The sequence below is a fragment of the Rana temporaria genome, chromosome 3 (assembly GCF_905171775.1).
Source record: "Rana temporaria chromosome 3, aRanTem1.1, whole genome shotgun sequence".
NCBI lineage: Eukaryota > Metazoa > Chordata > Amphibia > Anura > Ranidae > Rana > Rana temporaria.
In genome coordinates, this window is record NC_053491.1 from 469424615 (window position 1) to 469443996 (window position 19382).

The 19382-nt window shown below is 48.3% G+C and overlaps 1 protein-coding gene across 1 annotated transcript in view; it reads left to right on the plus strand.

Annotated features, from left to right (window-relative positions):
• LOC120930630 overlaps window positions 1–19382 on the plus strand; it is a 74430-nt gene that overhangs the window by 39695 nt on the left and 15353 nt on the right. The window contains exons 6-8 of the mRNA XM_040341805.1: window positions 229–387; window positions 2323–2463; window positions 18692–18824. Of these exons, the coding sequence (XP_040197739.1) occupies window positions 229–387; window positions 2323–2463; window positions 18692–18824 (433 nt within the window). The remainder of the gene's footprint in view (window positions 1–228; window positions 388–2322; window positions 2464–18691; window positions 18825–19382) is intronic.

A 19382-nucleotide genomic window follows, 5' to 3' on the forward strand; every position in this document is an offset into this window, starting at 1 on the left:
ATATTATTATTATATTGTTATGTTATATTATTATTATATTGTTATGTTATATTATTATTATATTGTTATGTTATATTATTATTATATTGTTATGTCATATTATTATTATATTGTTATGTTATATTATTATTATATTGTTATGTTATATTATTATTATATTGTTATGTTATATTATTATTATATTGTTATGTTATGTATTCTTATGCTATGTTATATTGCCTCCCCCAGCTGAAAGTCAGTGCTCAGCCTGCTCACCACATCGGGATTGTCAGGATCCTCACCTCCTCCAGCAATATAAATGTTTCCATTGAGAGGGGGAACGGAGAGCCGGTGTTCAGCGCCAAGCTGCCCGTATCTGTGGGCTCCAACAAAGACAGTACTATTGAGGTGAGGCTACTACTGGGTTGAGCAGCAGAAGGGAACTAGAAGCAGAATCTCAAATTAAAATGTATAAACATACACAGTAGTGTGTGAGGGCAACTGGCTCCTTCCCCGTACCTCTCGGACAGGCATTCTCTTATTGTAAAACTTAGACTGAGCCATACTGAGAAGGGCACTGCTCTGACTTTCCCCACTTCTGTGTTTTAGTTTTGATTTTGAACTCTTGAGCTGTTTAGACATCAGGCTTTTACAACACAGCAGCTAAGAACAGATAAGTACATACAGGTGATACTCGAAAAAATTTGAATATCGTGCAAAAGTTCATTTATTTCACTAATGCAACTTAAAAGGTGAAACTAATATATGAGAGAGACTCATTACATGCAAAGCAAGATAGTTCAAGCCGTGATTTGTCATAATTGTGATGATTATGGCTTACAGTTCATGAAAACCCCAAATCTACAATCTCAGAAAACAGCGAACAGTGCTATAAATTTACACACAGTGATCCACGTCCTGGGCTGTGTAACGGCCGATTGCGTGTACCTGACGGACATCGCGGCCGCCAGGCACGTGCATCGGCACCTCAGCGACGCAGCGGGCACGCGCGCCCCCCAGTGGCCGGAGGAGCCGAGGACGTCAATAGACATTCTCCCGGCATTGTAGAGCCACACAGGGCCATCTTTTCCATTGGGCACGCTGGGAAGTTGCCCGGGGGCCCCGCTTGCCTGGGGGGCCCCACCGGCTGCCCAGCAACCCCAGTAAAAAATTATGGAGAGTGACGGGTTAGAACTGCCCATGCCCAGTTCGCGGAAATCACAGAGAAGATCCGATCCTCCACGAGTGCGGGGGGTTGCTGATGTAAGGGGGGAGTGAATGCAAAAATGTAAGGGGGCACTGATATAAAGGTTCCCCCTCCTATATTAGTGACCCCCCTTACCTTAGTGTATTTAATCTAAGGAAGGTGGTCTCTGGTTACCAGAGTACCCCCCACATCAGAGTCTGCAGGATTCCCCCTTACAATGCAAGGGGGAACTCAGTCTGCGGACCCTGATGTAAGTGGGAAAGAGAAAGCAGTGGACTCTGATATAAGGTTGTCTCTGGTCACCATAGCCCCCCTCCACATCGGAGTTCCCCCCTTAGATCATGATCTGCAGCGTTCCCCTTTACATAAGAGTTCCCTTTCACTGTAAGGGGGAATCCTGCAGACTCTGATGTAAGAGGAAACTCTGTGCTGGCTGGGTTATAGTAACCTGACCTTCATGTCAATGAAGACATTTTATTTTTTTACTTTTGTTTAACTTAAACACATTTCTAATAGCACTAGCTATATGTTTATAGTTTAAATACTGACATTTGCATTGTTGGGCACTGAAAACTGTAATTTTAGGTACTTTTTTTGCAGTGGCAGTACAAAATGTGGTTCTGCCAGTAAATGTTATGATTTTTGTCAGTAATTCTCGTGCGTAATTGTGTAGACAGGGCCCCAGTGCACTGTATTGCCCGGGGGCCTATAATGCTCTTAAGATGACACTGGAGCCACATTGTGGCCGTCAAACTACAATGGCCCGGATACAAAGTAGATAAACTATGTATTAATTTGTCAATAAAAATATTTTAAATTTTTCATACAATTTGTGCCTATAAAGTCCATTCTTTTCACTTCCAACTTTTGATCCAACATCTTTGCAGGACGCGGCACTTCGTTACCTTAGGCACCCACAGTTTTGATAAAAAAAAAAAATCTTGTTTACAGAGCTCAGCAGCTCAAACTAAAGCTTAAACACACACAAGTTAATGTTAGGGCAGCAACTCCTCCTCCTAACTCTGTATGACTCTATCTGACTGAAATCAATAATAAAAAAAAATAGCTGAATTCATGTGTATCTTTTCTATCTGCCTGCAGTTCCCCTTTATTGTAATCTGCTTCTACCCCTTCAGATACTCGGCATGGACGGCTCCCAGCCTGTGGCTGTCATCACCAAAGAGAAGGAAGGGAAGTCTTCTCAGGTCATCTTCCACTTCCTGCTGAACATGGAGGCCGCTCTGAAGGCCGTGATCCTGGCAACTTTCCTCTATGTGGTGAGTGGAAATGGCCGGGCTGGTTCCCGGACTCCTAGAAGGTCAGAATGGAGAGAGCAGAGAGTCCACCCAATCCTAGTAGATACAATCATATGAGAAGCAGAATGAGGCTTTAGCACCTCCCCTGAATTCCTTAGTCCTGTCCAATGGCAGTGCAACTCTATGCAGGTCTTCATCGGGCCCTTAAGGCACCATTTCTCCCACTGATATGGGGTACTATTCCTCCTATTGACAGCAACAAGCGGGCACCATTTCTCCCACTCATATGGGGCACTATTCCTCCTATTGACAGCAACAAGCGGGCACCATTTCTCCCACTCATATGGGGCACTATTCCTCCTATTGACAGCAACAAGCGGGCACCATTTCTCCCACTGATATGGGGTACTATTCCTCCTATTGACAGCAACAAGCGGGCACCATTTCTCCCACTCATATGGGGCACTATTCCTCCTATTGACAGCAACAAGCGGGCACCATTTCTTCCATTGACACCAACAGGGGGCCTAATTCCTTCTACTCCAACTATTCAGGGGTAGGGCATTATTCCTTTCAATGACACCAACAATTGGAAATACTTTCTCCCACTGGCACCAACAATGGAGCACTATTCCTCCCACTGATACCAGTGATGGGGTACTATTCCTCCCACTGATACCAATGTTACGGTGCTATTCCTCCAACTGACACCAATGATAAAGCACACTTCCTTTCACTAACAACAATGATGGGGCAGTTATCCTCCCACTGACACCAATGATGGGGTGCTATTCTTCTCACTGACACCAATGATGAGGCACTCTTCCTTCCACTAACACCAATGATGTAGCACTTTTCCTCTAATTGACACCAATGATGGGGCACTATTCCTCCCACTCACACCAATGATGGGATGCTATTCCTCCAATTTATAAAAACTATAGGGTACTATACCTTCCACTGACACCAATGATGGGACACGTTTTGTTCAGTAGACAGCAATAATGGGGCACTATTCCTCCAATTGACACCAACGATGGGGCACAATTCCTCCCAGTGACACCAATCATGGGTCACTATTTCTCCAATTGGCACAAATGATGGGTCACTCTTCCTCCCACTGACACCAATGACAGGGCACGATTGCTCCAATTGACAACAACTATGGGGCACAATCCCTCCCACTGACACAAATGATAGGGCACTCTCCCTACAATTGATACCAATGATGAGGCACTATGAATCCCACTGACACCAATGATGGGGCACTGTTTTTCCTCCTATGACCATGGGTGCTATATACGGTATATATATATTTTTTTACTCCTACTGATCACCAAGCCTGAGGCTTTGTTTCTCCCACTGACACTGGGCCACTTTCTACTCCCACTGGTCACCGTCTGGCCCCCCTAAAGTCTGAAGGACAATATACTGGCTCTTTGCTTCAAAAGTTTGGAGACCCCTGCATTAGGGAATAGTGAGGAGAGGGCATGAGTCTGGGGGACAGGTGAGCCAGATCCTTAGTATCAAAGTGAAACTAGTTTCAGAGAGGCATGCATAGGTAATAGCACTGTAAGTTTGTAGGGTCTGATCTTAGGCAGGGCTTTTCACCATTAAACCTTTAAAATGGATTACAGCAGTGGTGGGCAACTAACTAGATAAGAGGGATCCCCAAATGCAGACCCAGACTTCCCCAGAGGGTCTCGCATAATATTTATTATATGTAGTGCTACATAAGATTGACAGAGACTGCCAGTATACAGCTAGCTGGAGATGGTCAGAGACATGGGGACTTAGGGTGACCACGTGTCCCGGTTTGCCCGGGATCGTCCCGTAATTTACATTTTTGTCCCGTGTCCCGGGAGCCTTCAAACCGGGACAATAGAGGGTCCCAGAATCAACTGACTGACAGTCTGACACACTCACTGCCGCTGCTGCCAGCCTGCCACAGTGCCGCTTGTAATTTATTGATTCTAAATCACTGGTTGCTAGGGACGCCCCGCTTGGCGTGTAGCAACCAGTGACGTCACCCGTGTCCCGCTCTCCCTGACGCTCCGACGACTCCACCCCCACCTCCTCCTCCTCCAGCGGCCAGCCGCGGTTCTTGCAGGAGGGAGAGCAGCAGCGCAGCGCAGCATCGTTAGGGCAGACCTCCTCCTCCCCCGCTCCAGGCCTCGGTTGCCCACAGTCAGCTGCTCGATCCGCCGTCCGTGACCGACCGACTCCCGCCCGCTGCCTGTGTCATCTCTCCGTCACATCTGCCGGTCTGAGCTCCGGCTCCTCCAGGCTCCAGCAGGACCAGGGCCCAGACAGGCTCCTCCCGGCTCCCGCCCGAGCGGCCCGATTCACTGCCTCCTCAAGTCCTGACAAAATAGAAGACCACCAACGCTGGCTGAAGACTACCCTGTGCCACCACTCCATCAAAAGGTGAGCAAATAGGGGCAATTAACAGTGACACTGGCTGGCAGCATCTGATGGGGCACAGTAGCGACAATTTATGGGCACACTGGCATTTGAGGCACAATAGCGACAATTCATGGGCACACTGGCAGCATCTGATGGGGCACAGTAGCGACAATTTATGGGCACACTGGCATTTGAGGCACAATAGCGACAATTCATGGGCACACTGGCAGCATCTGATGGGGCAGAGTAGCGACAATTTATGGGCACACTGGCATTTGAGGCACAATAGCGACAATTCATGGGCACACTGGCAGCATCTGATGGGGGCACAGTAGCGACAATTCATGGGCACACTGGCATTTGAGGCACAATAGTGACAATTCATGGGCACACTGGCAGCATCTGATGGGGGCATAGTAGCGACAATTCATGGGCACACTGGCATTTGATGGGGCACAATAGCGACAATTCATGGGCACACTGGCAGCATCTGATGGGGGCACAGTAGCGACAATTCATGGGCACACTGGCATTTGAGGCACAATAGCAACAATTCATGGGCACACTGGCAGCATCTGATGGGGGCACAGTAGCGACAATTCATGAGCACACTGGCATTTGATGGGGAACAATAGCGACAATTCATGGGCACACTGGCATTTGAGGCACAATAGCGACAATTCATGGGCACACTGGCAGCATCTGATGGGGGCACAGTAGCGACAATTCATGGGCACACTGGCATTTGATGGGGCACAATAGCGACAATTCATGGGCACACTGGCAGCATCTGATGGGGGCACAGTAGCGACAATTCATGGGCACACTGGCATTTGAGGCACAATAGCGACAATTCATGGGCACACTGGCAGCATCTGATGGGGGCACAGTAGCGACAATTTATGGGCACACTGGCATTTGATGGGGAACAATAGCAACAATTCATGGGCACACTGGCATTTGAGGCACAATAGCGACAATTCATGGGCACACTGGCAGCATCTGATGGGGCACAGTAGCGACAATTTATGGGCACACTGGCATTTGAGGCACAATAGCGACAATTCATGGGCACACTGGCAGCATCTGATGGGGGCACAGTAGCGACAATTCATGGGCACACTGGCAGCATCTGATGGGGGAACAGTAGCGACAATTCATGGGCACACTGGCATTTGATGGGGCACAATAGCGACAATTCATGGGCACACTGGCAGCATCTGATGCGGGCACAGTAGCGACAATTCATGGGCACACTGGCAGCATCTGATGGGGGCACAGTAGCGACAATTCATGGGCACACTGGCAGCATCTGATGGGGCACAGTAGTAACATTTCATGGGCACACTGGCAGCATCTGATGGGCACAGTAGCGAGAATTCATGGGCACACTGGCAGCATCTGATGGGGCACAGTAGCAACAATTGCTGACACACTGGCAGCATTTGATGGGGCACAGTGGTGGCATTTGATGGGGAACAGTGGCTGCATTTCATGGGGAACAGTGGCGGGATTTGATGGGAACAGTGGCGGAATTTGATGGGGCACAGTGGCTGCATTTGATGGCACAAGTGACTGCATTTGATGGCACAAGTGATTGCATTTGATGGCACAAGTGATTGCATTTGATGGCACAAGTGATTGCATATGATGGCACAAGTGATTGCATATGATGGGGCACAGTGGTGGCATTAGATAGGGCACAGTGGTGGCATTTGATGGGGCACAAGTGATTGCATCTGATGGGGCACAAGTGATTGCATTTGATGGGAACAGTGGCGGCATTAGATGGGGCACAGTGGTGGCATTTGACGGGCACAAGTGACTGCATTTGATGGGGCACAAGTGGCTGCATTTGATGGGGCACAAGTGGCTGCATTTGATGAGGCACAAGTGGTGGCATTTGATGAGGCACAGTGGTGGCATTAGATGGGGCACAGTGACAGCTTTTGATCTTGCACACGGGCCCGCTGATTTCATGATACGCCCCTGCCCCCAAAATACGCAAAAAAATATGTAAAAAACATATATTTTTTAGGGGGGGGGGGGGGTGTCCCCGAATGGCAGTTTGGAAATGTGGTCACCCTAATGGGGACATGCTAAAGGTTTGGTTGAAGGCTGGAGATCCTTAAAGTGATAATAAACTCTGTTCTACCACTTGTTCCTACAGGTAAGCCTATAATAAGGATTACCTGTAGGTACTGTGAACATTGGCGGCCAATGTTTTTTTTTGGGGGGGGGCTGTGGCAAACAACCCCCCCATTGGTCGGTGGCAATTTAGCACCCCCCCTGCACTTACCCCAGCAGGCCCCAAATCGTCTCTCACCAGACTTTTACTAACACAAAATCAGCAAACGCAGCCCAAAGGGTGGTGCCATCCGAATGGTACTTCTCCTTTATAGTGCCGTCGTATGTGTTATACGTCACCGCGCTTTGCTAGAGCATTTTTTCCCTGCAATCGTGTGTAGGCAAGGCAGGCTTGACAAGAATCAGGTCGAAAAAAACGTTGTTTTTTTCTAGACCAATAAAAATGGTCGTGTGTACGCGGCATCACTCGTTCTTTCTTGTCTTCACTTGTCCTTATTTGTCTTTAGTTATCCTTACTTGTCCATATTTGTTCTTGTTCTTTCTTGCTCTTTATTGTCCTTATTCATCTTTACTTATGTTAATTTGTCCTTCCTTTTTCTTAGGCTCCATTTCCATGTACGTTTTTGGACGTTTTTACAGCCACTTTTCTGAGCGTTTTTTGCAGCTTAAAAACAGCTCTCCATGTTAGTCTACGGCCTCATGCCCACCATGACGTTTTTGAGCTGTAGATGGCTGAGCAGTTTTTAAGCTGCAAAAAAAAAACAGGACCAGTGCGTTCTGAAGCTCCAGAGTAGAGCTGTAAAAACGCCAGACGTTAAAAAAACGTGCAAAAACGCTCAAACGCTGCCGCAGCGTTTTTGAGCTCCAGCTCAAAAAAAAAATAAAAATAACATGGACAGGCTTTTTAAACCACTTAACCCCCGGAACATATTGCTGCCCAAAGACCAGAGCACTTTTTGCGATTCGGGACTGCGTCGCTTTAACAGACAATTGCGCGGTCGTGCGATGTGGCTCCCAAACAAAATTGGCGTCCTTTTTTTCCCACAAATAGAGCTTTCTTTTGGTGGTATTTGATCACCTCTGCGGTTTTTATTTTTTGTGCTATAAACAAAAATATAGCGACAATTTTGAAAAAAAATAATATTTTTTACTTTTTGCCATAATAAATATCCCCCAAAAATATATAAAAAAACATTTTTTTTCCTCAGTTTAGGACGATACATATTTTTCTATATATTTTTCGTAAAAAAAAATCGCAATAAGCGTTAATTGATTGGTTTGCGCAAAAGTTATAGAGTTTACAAAATAGGGGGTATTTTTATGGCATTTTTATTTATATTTTTTTTTACTAGTAATGGTGGCGATCAGCGATTTTTTTTCGGTACTGCGACATTATGGCGGACACTTCGGACACTTTTGACACATTTTTGGGACCATTGGCATTTTTATAGCGATCAGTGCTATAAAAATGCATTGGATTACTATAAAAATGCCACTGGCAGTGAAGGGGTTAACACTAGGGGGCGGGGAAGGGGTTAAGTATGTCCCCGGGTGTGTTCTTACTGTGGGGGGGGGGGTGGCCTCACTAGGGGAAATATCTGATCGCTGTTCATACATTGTATGAACAGAAGATCAGCATTTCCCCCCCTGACAGGACCGGGAGCTGTGTGTTTACACACACAGCTCCCGGTCCCCGCTCTGTAACGAGCAATCGCGGGTGCCCGGCGGCGATCACGAAATCGCGGCAAAATCGCAGCGAAATTGCGGTAAAATTTTGAATTTGCATGCAGTGTGAACCTAGGCTTAATGATGTTGTCCACACAAAGTCATACTTACTGTAGTTTCAGGTCTGATCGACCAGGTCAGGAAAATCTCCCAACATCTGTACCTTGTGATATTAGGATTAGATGGTTCCTCACACTACAAAACTGCAGGGAACTGTTTTTTCTCTAACAAATTGAATCTGGGATATCTTCTGATTGTGACTAACTTTTTATTTAAAGTGTTTGTAAACCTTTAATAACGAAATTCACAAAACGCATTAATTTGTCCATAGTAACTATTTGGTATCTATTAGGGTTGTCCCGATACCACTTTTTTAGGACTGAGTACAAGTACCGATACTTTTTTTCAAGTACTCGCCGATACCGAATACCGATACTTTTTTTAAATGTGTCCCCAAATGCAGCCATGTCCCCCCACAAATGCAGCCATGTCCCCCCACATATGCAGCCGTGTCCCCCCTATATGCAGCCATGTCACCCCTATATGCAGCCATGTCCCCCCTAAATCCAGCCATGTCCCCCATAAATCCAGCCATGTCCCCCCTATATGCAGCCATGTCCCCCCTATATGCAGCCATGTCCCCCCTATATCCAGCCATGTCCCCCCATACCTTGATGCCGCCGCCGCATGGGTTAAACAGCGTGCGGGGAACATCACAGCTTTCATTTGAATAGCTGTAGTATTCCTGCTGCGCCGCGTATAGACATTCCCCCTTGCTCGGGATTGGACAGATACCGAGCAAGGGGGAGTGTCTATATGCGGCACAGCGGGAATACTACAGCTATTCAAATGAAAGCTGTGATATTCCCCGCACGCTGTTTAACCCATGCGGCGGCGTTGTTGCGGTATGCGACGGGGTCGCATACTTTATCAAGTATTCTATTTAGGTATCGGGGGTATTTGCGGGAGTACAAGTACTCCCGCAAATACTCGGTATCGGTCCCGATACCGATACTGGTATCGGTATCGGGACAACCCTAGTATGTATCTTAATTTTTAATGTAAGTCTGATAGTTGTGAGCAAATATCTGCAGATCCTGCCAGTCCTGTTGTGTTCCTCCTGAATTCTGACCACACCAATCATGGAGGCAGATCTGTTCTGGTGTGGTCGGTTTATGCCCCTCGTTACGATTCAGAGGTACAAGATGCCAACGTGTTGTGTGTCTGTAACCCTGTAGTCAGCCTGGTTGACACATCCACTGCCCAACTCCTATTGGCATTAGATCTTAGCAGGAGTCTCTGATGCCTCGTACACACAATCAGTTTTCCCGACGGGAAGGAGAGCTTTTGGCCAGGAATCCCGGGCCGTGTATATGCTCTTCGCAGTTTTTCAGACAGGAAAACTGCCCAAAAACCACCAGACAAAAAAAGAGAACCCCAATGGTTTTTGTCAGTTTTCCTATGGGAAAAACTGCGATGGAACAGACACACGGCTGGCATTTCCTGTCGGGAAAAACGGCCGTGTGTAAGGGAAAGACTGAACCGAGCAGGTTCTCGGCTTTGCCCTCGGGATTTCCGGCGGGAACTTTTCCCGTTGGAAAGCCCGCACGTGTGTACGGGGCATGAGTCAGAACAAGCAGCTGTAGGGTTGAACCCCACATTAGCAGATGGGGAACTATGTTCCTCGCCAACCCATGCGTCATGTCTCTGTCTGCACTGGAAATGCATCCACATCCCACCTACATATCATAAAAACATGTGACTATGAAATGAAGGTAGAATTTATGGGAAACCCGAGAATTACTTTTATCAATTGCTTGTGATGGGAGACTTGTTTGAATGTTGTCTGGTGTGATTTCAAATAATAAATCTTGAAATTATATGGTGCCAACAGTTTACGCAGCGCTTAACCATGTAGAGGGAGGACAGCACAATTGCAGTACAATTCAAATTACATATTGAATGGGGGCGTGGCCTGGACGGGCATGTGAACAGTCGCAGTTCACGGAGCTCCCGCTAACGATCCTACAGTGATCCTGTTCCCGGATAACACCGACGTAGACGACCGGTTTACCTGAGCCAGTACGCTCCACAGGCTGCAGCGGTAAGCGAACTGACGGTCGGCGGGGATCCGAATGACCCGTAAACCGGAGAAGGGGGCCGCGGCCTCAGCTGCCATGGACATCCAAGATGGCGCCGGGGTCTCTCAGCAGCAGAAGGCAGCGCGCGGACCGGAGAAAAACTCGGAGGCTGGCGGTAAGATGACTAAGGCGGCTAAACAACAGGGGAAAGAACCCCCCAAAGACATGCTATATTACACCCAGAGGCTGCACGGCCCCACCAGCTCCCCGGCTCCTTCGCAGTTAACATGGGCGCAGAGGGTGCAGGGCCAAAATGGCGATTCAGCCATGGATGACACGCTACCGCTTGAGAGTTCCTCGGACACTATGCAGGACATATTTGGGGAATTGCAGGAGGATGCCCCACAGCCCACACTCAGTGAAATCCTCCGGGCGGTGCAGAAGTGCACGACCTCGGTCACTGCCTCAGTGGATGGCCTGAAAGCGCAGTTTGGAGAGCTCACGGAGACGGTGTCCCTTATGCGCCATGATCTCCAGAAGATCAGGGAAAGGACCAGGGCCGTGGAGGGCCGCATCAGTGAGATAGAGGATGCGCTGCCACCCCTTACCAGAGATGCCAGGACTGCACTACAGCAATCCGCACAGGCTAACGCGAAAACAGACGATATTGAGAACCGCCTGAGACGGAATAATGTCCGCGTGGTGGGCCTCCCAGAGAAGGTGGAAGGTAGGGACCCCACTGCATTTATTGAGACCTGGCTCCAGGAGGTGTTTGGCAGGGATGCATTCTCCACGCTGTTTGCAGTAGAGCGGGCGCACCGCACGCCTCCCAGACCCCTTCCCCCTGGCAGCCCCCCCAGATCCATGCTTGCCAGACTCCTGAATTACCGGGACAGGGAAACCATCCTGAGGCTGGCCAGGGAGAGGGGAACGGTACATTACAATGGAGCCAGAGTATCGTTTTACCCTGACTTTTCAGCTGAGGTGCAGCGTAAGAGAGCCAAGTTTATGGAAGTTAAAAAACGCCTACAAAGGGTCCAAGTTAACTATGCCATGCTGTTTCCGGCCAAGCTGCGAGTCACGGTGAGGGGCCAGGCTACATTCTTTGAATCGGCGGCGGAGGCCACACAGTGGCTGGATCACAATGAACAGGACCTGAGGAGGCGCCGAGAGGAGGACCGGGGTGACTGAGGTATTGCCTGTACCTTTACTTGAGTATTGTGTTTGTAGCAGACCAGTTGAAGAGTTACCTGCAAGCCGGGACTGTTCCTGTTTTTTTTGCTATGTTAGCACTACTTTAGAGCTTCAGAAGTTGAACTGCACCCCCTCTGGAATCTATGCTACAGGGGGGGGGCCCGCACGCGAGTGCGATTCGATGCAACTACCGACCCCCGGCTGGGGGAGTCCACCTTTGTTTTTGGGTGCCCTGTTGGCACACGCCGATTGCTGAGCCCGCGTAGCGGGAGATCGTGGAGGAGATCGACCTCTGCCCCGGACGGGGCTGAGGGGTGGACACGTATGTTAAGTTACTTTTTGTTAACAGATTTTGATATTTTGCTCACAAGACTACACCACCTGATGCACAGCTACTTGCTGGAACTGAACTGGCCCCGGCTGGGGCCCAACCCACTGGACCTGACTCTGAGGCCTCGGGCCTCAGTCGGTAACTATTGTTTACCCCAACCATGGCCACCACCCCGATAGTGTCTTGGAATGTGCGAGGCGTCCATGACCCACTGAAACTAACTATGATACGTGCTGGCCTGAAAAAATGTCTCCCTGCTATTGTGGGGTTGCAAGAAACCCACCTCACTAAAGACACAGTAGGGTGCCTAGGATTTTCCTGGGTGGGCAAGGCCTATCATTCTACCCACACCTCCTATTCAAGGGGGGTAAGTGTGCTGATCCATAATGCCTTGGCCTACCAGGAAATTGATACACTGGTTGACACGCTTGGGAGATATGTGTTTTTATATTGCAGATTGTATACGGTGTCTGTGGTTCTAGCGTTTGTATATATTCCTCCCCCTTTTTCGAGGGAGGTGCTGCAGCTACTTTTGACCTATCTGGGGAATAAGCCGGATGTCCCTGTAATGATTATGGGGGACTTTAATGCTTGTATGGATCCGAGAGAGGATAGACATCCGCCAGCTAGGATACCCCAGGGGTGCAGGGGAACGGCCTTAAGCAGATTGCTGGGGGAGGTGGGGTGGCTTGATGTCTGGAGGGCTAGATTTCCTACAACCAAGCAGTTCTCATGCTTCTCTAAGACGCACGGCTCATTGTCCCGTATAGATTTGTGTGTTGGGTCCCCACAGGTTCTCCACATGGTTCCCAAGATAGAATACTTTCCGAGGGGGGTCTCTGACCACTCTCCGCTGGTGGCACACCTGACCACCCGCCCGGTGTCCTCTTTGCCCAGAGCCCCTTGGAAACTAAACGCTTTCTGGCTGAAATTGTTCAGTTCCCATGACCAGGTTGCGCCCTGGATAGAGCAGTACTTTGTGGAAAATTGGGAGGGGGCGGAACGGACTCAGGGCTGGGACGCCTTCAAGGCCTGTTTAAGGGGAACATTTCTTGAGGAGATTGCGTCAATTAAACACAATTCGTCAGCCCTGTTAGAGCGGGTGGAGGACCAGGTGAAGCAGTTGGAACTGACCTATGTGCTCGACCCCTCAGAGTCCGCGGGGGAGGTATGGATGTCGGCCCAGGACTCCCTGGACCGGCTGAGATCCTCCGCCGCGGAGAAAAAGCGATTTTTCACCCAACAGGCCTTCTATGAGGAGGGGGAGAAGACGGGCCGTTTGTTAGCCAGGATTGCCCGGTCTCAGCAGGCGTCCCCTGCCATAGGAGCGATCCGGGATGTGCAGGGGCGGCTGGTGAATGACCCTGAGCTGATCCTGAAGGAACTGGCTGCTTTTTATTCTGAGCTGTACAAATCTAGAGATGACTTCACGGACGGGGAGCTGCAGCACTACATGGATGCGGTGGCTCTCCCGACCTTGAATGACAGGGCGAGGTGTGAGATGGAGAAACTGCTGACCCTGGAGGAACTGGGAGAGGCGGTTGCATCCTTCCCCACGTGTAAGGCCCCGGGAGACGACGAACTGCCCATAGAGGTGTATGCTCAGTACGGAGGGGTGCTTTTGCCCAAGTTACTCAAGGTATTTAATGCCTCGTTGGAATCGGGGGTCCTACCCCCGTCCATGACAAGGGCGAATATCATCCTGCTGCTGAAGGCGGGCAAGGACCCTCTGGACCCTGGGTCATACAGACCTATATCTCTCCTGCAGAGTGACATTAAAATACTTGCGAAAGTACTGGCCCTGCGAGTGAATAAAATTATCGTGTCCATTGTACACTCAGACCAAGTGGGATTCATGCCGTGTAAATCTACAGCGACGAACCTCCGGCGGCTATATTTGAATATGCAGACCCCATCGGACACCGCTGGCAGTAGGGCTCTGTTGTTGCTTGATGCCAACAAGGCCTTCGACAGTGTCGGCTGGCGGTACCTATGGGCGGTACTGACCAGATTCGCTTTTGGCCCTAGGTTCCTGGGGTGGGTCCGGCTCCTGTATGATACACCAAAGGCGGCCATACGTATGGCGGATAGGATGTCTCAAACTTTTGCTCTGGGTAGGGGGACCAGGCAGGGATGTCCCCTGTCCCCCCTGCTCTTTGCTCTGGCTATAGAGCCCCTCGCGGTTCTGGTAAGGAGCTGCGAGGCAGTTCGGGTGTTCAGATAAGGCGAAGTCCGCGAGAAAATCATGTTGTATGCGGATGATATGCTCCTCTTTTTGGAGGATGCAGAGGGATCCCTAAGGCAGGTCATGGCCATTATTGCAGAGTTTGGCCGCTTTTCGGGGCTCACGATTAATTGGTCTAAGTCCGCCCTGATGTTTCTAGATGGGGAACCCGAAGGCGGGAGTGGCCCTGTGTGTCCCGTACCTGTAGTGACATCGTTTAAATACCTGGGGGTTTGGATATCCCCCACAATAACTGACTACTGTAAACTGAATGTGCACCCTCTCCTGTCCAAATTCAGAGACAAAATACTAATTTGGAATAAACTGAAAATGTCTCTAGCGGGTAGAACCAACCTCATCAAGATGATACTAATGCCTCAATTGCTATATTTCCTGCATAATGCGCCCATGGTGATTACCCTTAAAATATTCCGAGTGGTCAATTCTCTTTTCAGACAGTTGTTGTGGCATAACAGAACCCCCAGGATTAAATTAGAACAGTTGCAGCGCCCAAAGGAGGGGGAGGGCTGGCTTTACCCAATCCCTGGATATACTACCTAGCTGCCCAGCTCCAACACTTGATAGGGGCCACAGGGTCGCAGCCTGGGACCTCGGCGGCCAGGCTGATGTTGAAGGGAGCTGGGGTAGCCACGATACCTGAGGGGCTGGAGGCTCGCAAGTTTCACAAACCCAATAAACGCATGCCCACTTATGCTCTTGTTCAAAAGGTGTGGAATAAGGCTAGACAGCTACAGGATGTTGGGGGCTTCACTGAATTTAGCCCAATTTGGGGGAACGATTCCTACGAGGAGTTGGCCAAAATTGAACAGGGTCACAGGTGGAGTGCTTTTGGGGTCACGCATCTTAAACATCTCTTTAGGGGGGGGACCCTGCTACCTTTCAGTGAATTACAAATCAGATTTAACCTACCCCGCACCATGCAGTTTTATTACATGCAGTTGCAACATGCAGTAAGGGCTCAGGGGACAGCAGTTGACTGGGTTCAATCCCCCACACCGATTTTCCGGGCACTATGTCAGGCGCAGGACACCAAGGGCATGATCTCACACTGCTACAACATGCTCCTATCTTCATTCCTGGAAGGACATCCCATGAGGGTAGCTGAACGGTGGGAGGCAGATTTGGGGCCTATTTAGGGGGACATGTGGGAGGAGGCTCTACAGGCGATGAATACCTGCTCACTAAACGTATCACAAAAGGTATCCCAGCTCTACATTTTACTTCGGGTGCACTACACTCTTCAAAATGGGCCAGGCTCCGGACCCGCTATGTGGGCGGTGCAGGGCGGCACAGGGCGATTTGGTCCACCTGCTTTGGCACTGTCCCAAGCTGCATAGATACTGGGCGGGGGTTCTGGCGACCCTAAACTCGGTGTTTCAGACCAATGTCCCACTGGACCCACTTTGCTGCCTGCTGGGCATTCTGGAGGGAGTGATAGAGGAAGAAGCCACTAGGGCGGCGTTCGCCAGGGCACTATTCCAGGCGAGGAAACTCATTCTCATACACTGGAAATCAAGGGGGCCCCCTTCGGTTCAGACCTGGATACAACATGTGGGTAGGACAATGCTTATGGAGAAGTACATTTACCAGCACAGGGGGAACGCAGGGAAATTCCTTAAACTCTGGGAGCCATGGCTCGCAACGCCCGGTTTAAGCCCCTTGGAGCTAGTTCAAGCAAGGTTACTTGGGGGGATGGAGAGGTAGGGGAAAAAATCAGCAAGGCTCGTGGCCTAGTAGCTTTGGAGACCGTGAGGAGGGAGAAGAAATGGATGGAGGGGGGAGATGGGAGCTCGGGGCTGGGGGTCGGGTTTCCTGTGTGAGTACAATAACGGAATACTATGGTGGGAAGAAGTGCATCTGTTCAAACTGTTTAAACTGTAAATCTGTTGTTATGCATGTTTACCTACAAAGTGTAAAATGTCATCCTTTTCGTGTCAATGTGTTGTGTGAGCAATAAAAACCTTTTTGATTAAAAAAAAATGACATATTGAATAATCTGAATGAGCAGCCAGACTGTATCATGTCGGGGTATCAGCAGAGAATATATTATACCAGTGGTCTCCAAACTGTAGCAGCCAGACTGTATCATTTAGGGGTATCGGCAGAGAATATATTATACCAGTGGTCTCCAAACTGGGGCCCGGGGGCCAGATGCGGCCCTTTACTTGCATTTATCTGGCCCTTGGGGCACTATTTCATCCACTGATACCAACAAAGTAGCATAAACCCCCCCTCACTGACCCCAATGAAGGGGCACAATTCCTTTCCAATGACACCAGTGATGAGGCACAATTCCTCCAATGACATCAATGTTGGGGAACAGTTCCACCCATTGACACTGATAGGGCTTAATGACATCAATAATGGGGCACAATTTCTCCCACTTACACCAATGATAAGGAGCAATTACTCTCACTGAAACAAACAATGGTGCCTTGTTTTTTCCCCACTGACGTCTGGACCTTTTCGACTCCCACTGGCCACAGTCCAGGCCTCCTAAAGTCTGAAGGACAGTAAACTGGCCCTTTGTTTAGAAAGTTTGGAGACCCCTATATTATACCATTGTCACACCATACAGATGTATCGGAAAGCTTTCCAATGAATCCACTCACTGTCACATCCAACCCTTTTTAATACTTATTATTCTTATATAGAATAAATCTTACAACCCCTCCACTGTAACCTAAGTTTAGCAGATTGTAGAGTCCGGTTGTAACGTGTGTGTGTGTGTGTGTGTGTGTGTGTGAAGGTTAATAACATTGAGGGGGTCCATATATAAAAACTTTGCTGGCAAATGTGTCAATCATTCTCACAAGTTGGTCAAAGTAAGAGCTGCGCTGTTGTAAGCTAAAATGTGACACTAGTGACGAAACGTTGGGAGGAATGACGTTCTGACGTCACCGCGTTGTGCGCCAGACTCGGAAGTTACGGGCTGCTGAATCGAAGACCCGGCCAGCTCGATTGTATTTTATATGCCTTATCTCACTTCTTCGATGTAAGTGTGCATTTTTATGTTACTTATTACATTTTTAAGGGTTTTACGCTATGCTAGTCCCTTCCTTTTTTTTATGTGGTGCATCCTGGATTGTTACGTTGTTTGAAACATCTTCTATGCAATATTGAACCACACTGAGGGATTTTTGCCACCAATAGAGACCCCAGGCTGGCATATCAACCATATGCGCATATTGATCTCCTATAATTAGAGATCACGTCCATCTGGTAAGCTGCAGTGTTATTGTTTGGTGGAGGCACTATCCTGTCAGCACTTTTTCCTGGACCATTGGATTCGTTGAACATATTTAAGTTTATATGGACACTCTGCATACATTTTTTGTTATATTTACATTTTTTACCTAGTCACCGAATCACAAAACCTGGCCTGGGCATTCAGCAACAAAATGGTCCGGGGCTTAAGTGGTTAATGGTATTCCTAAGGGTTTTTTTTTGGTTTGTTCACACTGACTGCTATTTATTCACTTGATAATTCTCAGGTTTCTACCTAATTTAGGAATTATCCCCTTCTTGTTATCCTATTGAGGTCTCACAGACCTATTTACAGATATAATTTTTTTTCACTCAGTCGGTGTTTCATAATTTTAATTGATATTTATCTAGCACTTCATCATCACTAGTGTCACATTTTAGCCTACAACAGCGCAGCTCTTCCTTTGACCATTATTATTAGTGTTGTATAACATTTTAGTTGCCGCTTTACTATTTATTGAATTAGCGCATTACACCCCTCTTTTCATATTCTCACAAGTCCAATGGCTCTTTATGCCCCTTTCACACGGGCGACTGTGCTTTTGCAAAAAGTATAATGTAAATTTCTAGCGAAAATACCCCAAAAATTGTTTTTTACATGTATGAGGGTTCATTGTGAAGCCGCCGAGGATCTCGGCGAGCCAAGTTTCCTCATTGACTAACGAGGAAATAGAGAACATGTTCTCTATTTGGCCCGACGAGATCCTCGTCGGTTTCCTCGGCCAAAAGTGTACACACGACCGGGTTTCTCGGCAGACTACGGCTCCGATCGAGTTTCTGGCTGAATTCTGCCGAGAAACTCGGACGTGTGTACGGGGCCTGAGAGTAATGTCATAATTGGCCCGTCTGCAACGTAGATAAGATGAGATTTGCCTTTATCATAGCTGTGTATTTTCTTTTCTTTTTTTGCAGAGTTTCCGCATACGGGAAATGTCTCACAGCCACAGCTATGGTGACAGCGACTTCGGTTGGGCCGATGCTGGTGGGATAGACTTTGCTGATATGTCTCATGGGGACTTTGGGGGCAGTGACTGGGGGGGTGGAGGTGACTGCGGTGGTGGAGGTGGGGACTGTGGTGGTGGAGGTGGGGACTGTGGTGGTGGTGGTGGGGACTGCGGTGGTGGGGGCGGTGGCTGTGATTGATTTTTGTACTAATGCTGCAATTTTATGAGTGTATCTGTACCTAACACTGTATTACAAAACAACACCAAGAAATTGTAAGAAAATTCATTTGAAACTTTAGGTATGTGAACTCGACCGATGAGAGTTGACATTGTGGCATTTCTTGAATGTTCTTATATTATGCTATATTGTATTATTTTTTCAAGTTTTGTGATTGGTTATTTGAAGATTACCTGTATAAACCAGCAGTCTGCAGGGGCTGTAGATTTATAATGGGCTCTCCAACCCTACCTATTTCTAACCCTTCTTGTAACTGGATCCGACAAATCACTAACACACCAGTAGTGATAATTAGGTTTCAGTCTCTTTTAGTTTTTTTGTAGTTTATGTGCTCGATGGACCAATGCATTTGTGGAGAGAGGGCTAGGGATGATACCCCAAAACAGCAAAATGTCACAAGCCTTCCTATGTCAACCATCAA